At 44.8% G+C, this 11147-nt stretch overlaps 1 protein-coding gene across 2 annotated transcripts in view; it reads right to left on the reverse strand.

The window, feature by feature from the left end:
* Positions 1 to 4200: 4200 nt before the first annotated feature.
* Positions 4201 to 11147, reverse strand: part of ST6GAL1 (ST6 beta-galactoside alpha-2,6-sialyltransferase 1) — a 15319-nt gene continuing 8372 nt past the window's right edge. The window contains exons 4-7 of one of the 2 annotated variants that reach the window (XM_029086965.1): positions 10675 to 10823; positions 7961 to 8062; positions 6547 to 6721; positions 4321 to 4562 (exon numbers count right to left, since the gene is read on the reverse strand). In XM_029086965.1, the coding sequence (XP_028942798.1) occupies positions 4321 to 4562; positions 6547 to 6721; positions 7961 to 8062; positions 10675 to 10823 (668 nt within the window). Of the gene's footprint in view, positions 4563 to 6546; positions 6722 to 7960; positions 8063 to 10674; positions 10824 to 11147 lie in introns of both variants that reach the window. The other variant, XM_010175878.1, reaches the window with a different exon arrangement.

The raw sequence follows: 11147 nt of genomic DNA on the forward strand, positions 1-11147 counted from the left end.
TGGATGAGCTTTAAGGTCCCTTCCAACCCAAACCATTCTATGATTCTATGAAACAAGTACATCTCTTCCTTGCACGTTCTGTCTTCATAAAGGAGTCCTGATCTGCGGCTCCTTCTCACCTGGAATGAGGCACAAAGCCAGCTGGGTCACAACTTGCTCCCAGCATTTCCCAGTGAGCTCTTTAGCTCCAGGTGATGCCATGCTGAACATAGTGACTGCAGGAAGCTCCTTTCTCAGGACACCAAGTAATATGGCCACACCCCCACAAATTCTTTCCCACTTTCATCTCCCCTATAAATACATTAGGGCATTTCCATCTCTATGGCATATTGTTTCTGGAGCATTTGCTGGGATCTAAGATACATTTGGCCATGTACACAAATTATCTGCTCCAAAATGAAGCCTGGCGCTTCTGCACTGTGCCTTGTATCATCACCTGAAGCAAGTGAACATGTTCCCATGCCAGGCTAGTACAAATCACAAGTGAAAACAAACATCCACAGTGCCAGGCAAAAGCATCAGACTTCATGGTACACAACAGAGAAGAATAAGCCATCTTGCTGTACCCGCACCTTTAGTTGGCTGCACACACAGAAAACAAAAGGAGTAGGTGGGGGGTGGCTTGTGTTTCTCTTCAGGGAGTGCCAGCACATATTTTTTTCACCATCACGTATTTTTTTAACCATCACTGTAGATAGCCTAGTGTCTTGTCAGATCTAGTTCCCACTCAACCACTCTATTCTTCTTGGGGAGGTGAGGAAGGGTATGTTGACTCACATGCATACAATTTGCATTTCTGGGACTTTTCTCCCTTTTTGTTCCTTTAGTGAAAGCAAAACAAAAAAAAAAAAAACCAAAAACAAACCACAGGCAGTTTTATCAGCCCAGATAATGAAAGCTCTCCTTCAAAGACAATGAAGTCCAATGTTCCTCTGCCAGTAACATACTGTCATTGCTTTTACATTGCCCAAATATTTCCTCATCCAACCGTGAGCCCCTGGTGGCTGGACTTACCTCACCTCCTCTGGGCTCAGTCTTAACCAGACAACCTCTCCACCCGCACGCCCCCGGATCTCTCGGACAACTAAAGGCAAAGAGGGAGAAACCATTTCCAGCTGGAGTGCCAGAGCCAGACCAAACTTTGCTCAGTATTAAATGTTAATACATTTAAAACTAGACTCTTTTGCAAGGTGGGTGTGTGGAGATGGTATTTATAGTGTGGAGAAAAAAACCCTTTTACTTCCTAATATTTTAACATCTTAAATCAGTTTCTACTGCCTTGTCTAAATAAATTATAATATTTGATTATTATAAATCTTATCAAAGGTTGAGATTTCCTCCAGAAACTGTATCTGTTTTTGGAATTCTAGCTCTTTAAAGCTATTTTTTTAAAATCTGGATCAGATAGGTTTTCAAAATGGCAAGCAAAGACTGAAATGTGCTCCCGAGAGCCCACACTTAGAAGTAAGATATCTTGACAATGTTTATCTCCCTATCCACTGTCATACTAAAATATACTTTTTGCCAATCAATCAGGACAGCTGATTCCACAGAAATAGGTGGAATATTGGATCATGCAAAGTTTAAAAACTTGAAGACAAGACAATTCAGGGATGATGTGTCTCTGAAACCAAGGCAGAGTTACCACCACCTTCTGGTATTTCCCTTTCATTTCCTTTCCCCTTTCCTTTCAGCACTTCAAAGACTGTAGCTTCTGTGAGTGCAATAGTTTATTCTGCAGGGAGGAGTTATGAAGTAACAGTTAAGGAAGAGTATTTCTAAGCCATATTTAGAAATAACACCACAATCAAGAGGAAAGATCTTTCCTACATCAAAACCTAAAATAATCCCTTCACTCTTCTCCTCCCAAGACTGGCTGACCTTCCACCACACCGTTCCCATATCCTTATGGAGCACCTTTCCCAGTACTCAGCTCTTCAGTGGCTAACTGGAAAGGGCAGTGTTGCCCTCTTCCCGCATGGACAGAAAGCAGTTCACACTCTGGAAATGGTTAGAGACTGCAGGAGGGATAAGGCTTTTGTTACAGTCTAGCTATTTCTGCCCACTGACTTAAACTTGGCTCTTCTAAATACCAGACTTGTCATCCCTCGCAATTTATGTTAGATTTGGATCTATGCAGCCAAAAAGAGAGAAAAAAAAAAGGAGGGTTAACATTGGCCTATTTTAAATTCTGTCATAATTCCTGAAAAACTCTGTTTAGATTGCAAATGAATCACAGGTTGGATCTAGCTAAAACTGTTAGCATAATGTTTGAAGCTTTATCCCCAGTGCAACACTATTGCCTGTAAGCAACAAAGGGCTCTGAAAGATCCTGGGACACATTTGACACTTTGTCTTCTTGGAGGAGCAAAGCAGAGGGGAAGGTGGTTTGGGGGACCCCCAGGTGAAGGTCCCCTGCAGCAAGGTGCCGTCCATCCGTCGCATGGCCCAACCCAAGCATGGTGGCTGGTCCACTCACCCCAGCAGGGAGGTGGGGGAAAACAACACTGTGAGAAATAGCAAATGAGAGCCTAGGAACAAAGGCAAAAGCTACTCGGATCCCAACTAAACACATACTAAGAAGGCAAATTGCTGTGGCAGACAACCCCCTTGATCCAAGGGCCAGAGGCAGGACGGTTACAAACCAAGAGTGGAGAGGAGAGAGGTTTGCTATGGCCCTTACCAACAACCTCTGCTGGCTTCTCCTCTGTAAAGTCTCTCCTGGCCTAACAGTGAAAATTAATGCTTAACAAGACACAACTGTTCATGGGCTTTATCACATTCTTGTCCTAGTGCCCCTGAGCAGTAAGCCAAGGGCCTAAGGTTTTTTACATATATAAATTACATGACATAAAATTTGTAAACACTGACAGATGAAATTCATCCCAACAGATAGATGCACAGAAATCCAGCCTCAGAGCAGGAGGAACAGCTCCACAGCGATCCTCTCACCAAGACAGGGCAAGAAGAGGTGAGCAGCTTCCCTCCCAGCTCTGCCTGTGCTGGTACAAGTCCCCAGGGCTGCGGAGCAACAACATTTACACTGGTTTCATCAAGGCAAGAACGGGTCAATAACTTCACAGGATTTATTCAAAACACAAGAAAAAGCTTTCTTTACAGACATGAAACATCAGTATGGAAGAAGACAGGGAAGGTGTTCTCGCTGACTTACAGAGATTGCAGAGCTGCTGCCTCCACCATGCTGCTACGGGAGAGTCCCCTGGAGCAGGGAAAAGCTGCCCTCCTCAATTCTGCCCGCATTCAGCATGAGAAGTGGAGCACGCTCTCCCTCCCCACTGCTCATTAAGCATGAGGGCAATGCATCTGCTCCCCAACTCTTCAGAAAGCACAAAACAACTGAAGAGACCACCTCAGTTAGCTTCCAGAGAACTGGAACTTTTTGGGCCAGCAGCTACATGGTATTTCTGTTACCAGAGACAAGCCAGCAAGTAATTTGCCAATAGTTGCAAAGGTAGACCAGCAGAGAGCTGGAAAGAGGTACCGACTTCCAGTTCTCCCTTTAGTACCATGGAGCATCTTCCCCAAAACATTTTTGAAATAAGGCTTTGTCTGTACCAAGCACAGCACTGTACTGGAGAAGTAAGTGTTCACTAAAATTTATTTTAAGCAATTTAAAAAAAGTTAAAAGATTAAAAAGTCTTGCAAGAATCATCAAATTGTGAATTGCCTCTCTCTTCCTTTGCCAAAAAGGCCACCTGAATGGTTTCAGAAGTTTTACAATTTGAAAGGAAGTTGCCATGGTTATTTTACAAACTGTTTATAAAATCGTCTTTTAGACTAAGAGTTTAGCTTATCAGTACAGAGCTTTGACAGTGTTTCCATAAATCAGCCCTGCTCCAAAGAGCTCGTAGGACTATGGGAACAAGTTTTACACTATTTTTCTTGTTTCCAAATGGACCAGGTTTTTGCTTGTCATAACACCTTTGAAGCAAACCAAACCATATTCAGCATTTGATCCTGACTTGTGCAATCTCTGCTCAGGAAGTATTTCCTGTGCCTCCCATACACCATAATCGGTTGAGATGAAGACAGAGATATCCACCTGCTGCATGGACCTGGCTCCACTGGGAGTAAATTTATTGCAGTGGCTCATGCAGCTACCGCGCGGACGTATCAAAATGTATTAAAACCGCCTTATAGTTGGAAGAAGTTAGGCAACAAAGTCCTAAGAGCAAGTGTTGCAACATGGAAGAGCTGTCAAAATACACCAGTGCTTAGACCTAACAAATCTGACAACCCTGATTTAAAAAGTGCTTTGACAGTCAAGAAAAATTCCTAAACGCATTAAAAACTGTTCTGCTAGCAATGCACATTTCGGAAACCGGGCAAAGTAACTTTCCCGCGAGTATAGATGTCCTCATCTGTGCCCTGGTTTATATGCTTCACCAAGTTTTTCTCAAACAGGAGGGGGTGGTAAGCTCCCATGGTACAGGCACGGTCGTGAAACTTCTGGTAATAGTGGCAAATGTCCGTCTGCCGTTTGGAAGGGAGAAATTCATACACGTGCACTTCGTCACAGAGCGTCATCATGATGACGATGCCTAGGGAGGGAAAGAAAGCAGACATCCCCACGTCAAACCAGAAAACCGACAGAACACTCCAGTGAGACAGGTGGTCAGCAAGGAGCACGCAGCTCCAAGGGGGAGGGTCTCCTCTCTGAAAGTTCAGATGAGAGGGGGAGAAAACAAGCCTGGCCAGATGGGGCTGTGTTCTGAAGCCCTCTCTTGCAAAGCATATGATCAACTTGATTACAGCGGATTGTTTCCAATGACAGCCATGCCAAAAGGCCAGTTTTTAAGAGTGCTACCATTCTCCGTGACCTTCATGGAAACTTGTGTGTCTGCCAACCGTGAGCTACACTTAGCTGATCCAAACAGCCCATCTCAAACCTGCTTGGGTAAGCAGAGACAGCAGAGATGAGACCTTCACCTTTCCCTCCCCCTGCCTCTGGTGAATGCAGGGGATATAAGAGTGACTGTGCTTGGAGAGGGCTCACCCAGACTGAGCAGCCTCTGCAACTTGGTTCCCCCGCAGCAGGGCAGTGCTGCCCTCCTGTGTCTTCTGCCGGGCAGATGAGTCACTTGAGGATATGCAACCCCAGTTCTGGGCATAGAACGGGCAATTTTCTGGCCAGATCCTGTGTAAGCTGTAGTTATTGGCTATTTTTCTTCCAAGTGCAAGAAATAGCAAATATTCCTGCTACTACTAGGGAAATAGAACCAAGGTATAATACCATAGAAAATTCATGCAGTATCTGACACATCAGGGACCACGCATGATCAGAGGAACAGAGTTTACAAGACATTAGAAGAACCCATCCATGAAGCCATGTGTTTAAGATGCATTTTAAACACATTTCATCCACCTTTTCAAATGACAATTTTAATCCAGGCTTAGGCCTTCCAGGAAACCCAGAGCTGCAAACTGGAACTCATCTGTGCCCCCGAGTCTGGCGAGGTGATTTATTTTACAAAGCAGGTAACTCAGCCCAAGTTAAACTACAGAGGAATTCACTGTCTAACATGGGCCAGTGCCTGCCTCCAAGGCCTTAACTCCAGTTAACAAGAATCTTGCTGTTGAAGTCACTGACTATGCTGTTATGCAGTTCTTCTACATGTATCCCAGCAATGATGTAATAGGTGCTGGGCAAGAGCAAGGTTGTGGAAGAAAACTAGATGCTGGATTGGCAAAAATAAGAAGTGATTCTGTTTACACAGACATAGAAGGGTGCCTGTGCCCCAGCAGCGATAGCAGCAGAGGAGGGGCTGAAGCACAGCAGTTGGACATCCACGTGGCAAACAAAACCATACGTCTATGCTGTGACTTCAAATACATGTGAACTTCCTGAGAAGTTCACTCCTTTTTATTCAGTTGGTCATGAGATCTGCTCTCAATAAGAAGGAAAAGCTTTGCAACAGCAGAATGTAAAATGAGCTCCTTTGCCAAGAGGCTGGATTTAGCATGCTGACAAACAAGACGTTAACATACTGAATAAGGGGGAACATCATTAAACTTTTCAGGGCAACTATTCAGTCTGACTATCCCCAGCCCCCTACTAAGTCTTTAGCTATATATATTTTTCCTTTTCTTTCCCCCTGTATTTATATATGGAAAGCATAAACAGACAAGCACATAAGATTTCATCTGCACTAACCAGACTGATTTGCCTGACAAGATCTGAGCCCGCAGGAGCTGTATCCTTCCTCTCACACCCCATGGGAACTGCTCTGGCACTAGAAGCTAGAAATCCTAGAGATCACCTCGATGTGGCAATCTCCTCTGCTGTTTCCATGTGGAACCAGGCCATGTTTGTAACTGCTGTTTCAGAGGGGTGCTGCAAACTGCTTACTTTAACATAACTGAGCTGCTCCTTTAAAGACAGGAAGCTTAAATTTTGGCATAAGACAAACACTGTAAGAGCAGCTCTGATAAGCACCATAAATCTGTAGATGCGTTTGAAAAAATGCATCCTGGAGAGTTCCTGTCTGCAAACTGAAGGAGACATTTAGCAGGCAATTATCTTACCAAGCATTCCTGACGATGGTGGATTAGGCTGAATATGCTCCAGAGAATTCTCCTGCAGAATATCCCAGAGTTGCCACTGCATTTTTGGATTCAGGATATAGAAGGGCTGCTCAGGATGTATACTACGATATGACTTATAGCTTTCAAAAAAGTTGTAATCTGGTTTTCTGTACCACTGCAAAATAGAAACAAGAAGTCAGACTCTTTATTTCTAGCCTGCTCTTTCCCCTAACAAATAGGAAACAAGGACAAGTGAACTTACTGCTGGCAGGGGGAAGAGGTCCTGCTACACCTACACACATCACCCACTATCCCCCACCACCTCATCTGCCCCTCAAGTCACTGTGGTGACTTGACTCAGTGAACAGAGCAAGGAAAGCCCAAATCCCATTGAAGGACCGTTAAATGAGATCAGCATCTTGTATAATTTCATTCTGCACCCCCGAATAGCAAATGATGTTGAGAACTCTGCCTTAAATGCTACAGACCCTGACCCCTCTCCATGCTGGAGTACAAAGCACTCTGTTCCATAGGCAAGAATCCCCAGCACAGCCTCTGAAACCAGGCTGAGCTGATTTGCATCCTACAACTTCCCGTTTCAGTAAAAACACTTAGGAAGGGCTTATGTTTTCTTAAAGTCATTTTGAGTTTTTTCCCTATGCTAAAAATATCCCACCGTGGTATTACTGACTCTTAAACATGCTGTACATACACCTTCCTGTCTCCTGACACAAGAATAAAATGTATGTGAGAAAATAGTGAAACGCAGTCCAGAGAAAGGAACGCAAAGACCTCAGTTGCAGACAGAGCTGAAAATAAAAGAATGGACTATTCACTCCTACCTGCTTCCACCCTGAGTATCCAAAGCTCATCACTTATCACATAACACCCTTCTGTACTCAAAATGAAAAGTGAAAGCCAGAGGGACTGCAACACCCACAAGTGTAAGTCTAGCTGACACAGAGAGGATTTGCCAGATCTTCAGAGGGTTTCCCAATCCATTCATAATGCATCCAGTATATCTCGTGTCTGATCAGTGCTTTAAATATCCAAGCACCAATCATCAGCAAATCTTACAGCAAGTGTCAGAAAGAGGAGATCAGTTTCTGACAAGATGATAACTGCTGCAGCCAGTAGTGACCTCCTCCCTGCGGCATCAGCCCATGAGAAAGTAAAGATGGTGACCCATTACACCTGGTCTGAGGCCCTTCACAGGGGTCAGGAACAGGTGTGTTTCCCTGGGAGCATCCATACATGGGATACTCACAGAAGTACATACAGATATATCTGTGATGATGAAGAGATAAACAAGAATGGCCTTAAAATGAGTGATTGCCCACATTAGGAGGAAGAAGGTTAACAGATGCACTTTAAAGCATATGAATCTGATTTTATTTACAGAAAACAGCCATACCTCATGAATTTCCGCATGATAAGGTGCTGGATCCCAGACAATTAAGATTCCAGTGTTATATAGTGCTTCCCTCAGGAACTGCTGCTCCTCAACAGTGATAAGCTTGAATAACAACAACAAACACAATAATATACAATATGCTGTGAGAATTAGCAGGCAGACAAGCAGTAAAACATATGCGAATACAGCCACAGCCACCCCACTGCTAGCTACTGAGCATGCCCTACTGCAAGCAGGCAAGGACACAACCCCCAGCGATGTTCATCCAGTGCCTGCTCCAGTCCTATCTAGCAGCAAGCACAGGATTTAGTGGAGAGTCATAATAAAAGCTGCCATTACGCTTTACAAGGTTTTCTCTATCCATCTTCAACCAAAAAAAAAAAAAAAAAAAAAAAAAAAAAAGAAATTACAGGACCCACAGAACGACCCAGCTTGTATGATGGATACCATCACTACAACTACCAGAAGCAGGCAGAAACATTAGTTGCTGCCACCAGTTGCCAGGACAGTCCAGAAAGAGCCTAATGCAAACTGTTGGCTTTATCAAGAACCTTCACTTGAACCAAAAATGTGTGCATGTGGGTGGTTTCTCCTCACCAGCACAAACTCAGGCAGTCAGGGATCAGCAGTCATAGTTTAACCCCAGATGGCAACTAAGCACCACACAGCTGCTTGCTCCCTCCCTCATGGTGGGATGGGGAGAGAATCAGAGGGGGAAAAGTGAGGAAACTTGTGCGTTGAGATAAAGACAGTTTAATAGGTAAAGCAAAAGCCTGGCACACAGGCAAAGCAAAGCAAAGCAATGAATTCATTCACTGCTTCCCATCGGCAGGCAGTTGTTCAGCCATCTCCAGGAAAGCAAGACTCTGTCACTCCCAACAGTTACTTGGGAAGGCAAACACCATCACTCCAAATGTACCACCCTTCTTTCTTCTTCCCCCCACTTTATATGCTAAGCATAACGTCGTATGGTCTGGAACATCCCTTTGGTCAGCTGGGGTCAGCTGTCCTGGCTGTGTCCCATCACGCCCCCAGCCCACTTGCTGGTGGGGTGTTGTGAGAAGCAGAAAAGGCCTTAACTCTGTGTAAGCACTGCTCAGCAGTAACTAAAAACATTCCTGTATTATCAACAGTTTGCAGCAGAAATCCAAAACACAGCCCCATACTAGCTACTATGAAGAAAATTAACTCCATCCCAGCCCAAACCAGCACACCAGCGCTGGGCCAACCTGCGACACCCCAGCTGACCCTTGAACTGAGCCCACCTCACCTCTCTGGAGCAGGGCAGTACAGCTTGGGCAAGGGAGGCTTGAATCTGGCAAGAGCAGCAATGAGAAGGAAAGTACCACAGCAGCAAAGCACATGGGCTAGAAAGAGTTATCAGTGGAGAGAGACTGCTCCACCACAGGCTTTCTCAAACGAACAAAACCAGGTGGTTCAAACAGAGAAGTTCCTCTCTACAGTCTTGACACAACCGTCACAGCTCATGGCACAGGAGGGTAACCCAGGTCTGCAGCAAAAACCAAACAGTCAGAATCAAATGAGAGGGACAGATCTCCTGTCCTTCCCACCCAAAGGCATAGCCCATAGAGGCACAGCTTGTAAACATCTGCTGAAGAAAAGCATCATCATAAAAATCAGCTCCCATTTGTCTTGATTTTCTCCACGGATCTAATTAAGAGCTAGCCAATTTATCTGTGAGTATCCCAGCTGCCCCAGCAGCAGCTGCTTCTCTGGCTGTCCCCATAACTAGAACACAAGGACACTCTCTCTGGCCAGCCCAGATGCAAAGTATTCCAAAAGTGAAAAGGGTTTCCTTGCATCTGTTCTTAACTCTGCAGGATTAGGATTTGGCCTTGACCATGTGTACTGCCTGGTTTCATTTCCTTACAGTAGCAAAATATCAAGGGTACTTGGTAGCTGGAGCATGCAATGCTGCAGGTGTGAACTTCTGCCACTGGTCTGTGGGCACCAAGGCAGAGGAGAGGAGAGGGCACAGCAGCTGGGACCAGCCACGGCTCAGCCAGGTACCAGCAGGATGGAGTACAGCAACGGGACAGGAATAGGGAACACGGGCACTTTATTTTCATTTCATTGTTTCTATTTAAAGGCTAGAAATCTTTCAGGAACTTTCCTGATATGAAACATGTGAAAGGAGGCTTCAAGAGAGACTGAGCATCAGAGAAAGCAAAGGTCAGCAAAGCAAAGCTATGTGAGTTGGCAGATGCACACAAATCCCTAGAGAGCTGTGACAGGCACAAAAGCAAAGGGATAAGAAATGAGAGGGAGCACCTCCACAGCCACAAAGCGTTTGCTGTTCCCTTCCCCACACCACAGAGCTGGTCCTTCGCACTACTAGTTGCCTATTGGTCACTTAACCCATTTGCTGGAAGAATCTGGCTCCACAGATACCTTTAGTGCCTACTTGTTCTGTTTAACAGCAACTGATTTTTTCCAAGCAGTTCAATTCATTTAAATTGCTACATGACTTATTTGTCTTGCCCTGCTTTTTTATCCTAGTTAGTTAACTGGTCTATTGATTTCCTTGTTCATTTGTTCTTTAGCCAATTCACTGTTTAACAAGTACCTTGCTAATGGAGCCCCTACCCTCCTGGTACATTTATTGACTGTATCAAAATGGGTTCCTTCTCTCTGCCTACCACAGCCAATGCCCTGTAATCTGAACATGCTCCCCTTTCCCATCACAATCGTACTCCATTCCACCGATGTGCTATCTCCTTTCTCTTCCTCCCTGCAGACTCATTAGTGACAGTAACAGCAAACACAGACAAAGCAGAGTGCTCTCCATGACAGCAACAAGCCAGCCAAGGAGAAACAAACAAGGGCTGGGAGGAATGAGGTACTCGGGTCCTTGGTCAGCTCGGCAGAAAGGAGTTGTGTCCCACAGAACGACATTGGCACTCCCCACACACACTCTTCAGCCCTTATTTTTGCAAGATGTGACTGCCTTCCCAGGGCAAATTGATGCCTTGCATAAAAGGGCAGGAAAACATGCCATTAAAGGAAACAGTACTGATGAACCAGTGAAAGTTTAAGAAAATAAGCAAGGCAGTATTAAAAGAATTTCTCTATTTAGAACTATGACCAAGCTTACAGACCTACAAGCCTATCCTCAGATCTGAGGATCCCAAATTTCTCCGCCCTGGCCAGTATCAGTCTATTAATC

Source organism: Antrostomus carolinensis, unplaced genomic scaffold (assembly GCF_000700745.2).
Source record: "Antrostomus carolinensis isolate BGI_N321 unplaced genomic scaffold, ASM70074v2 scaffold2159, whole genome shotgun sequence".
Taxonomy (NCBI): domain Eukaryota; kingdom Metazoa; phylum Chordata; class Aves; order Caprimulgiformes; family Caprimulgidae; genus Antrostomus; species Antrostomus carolinensis.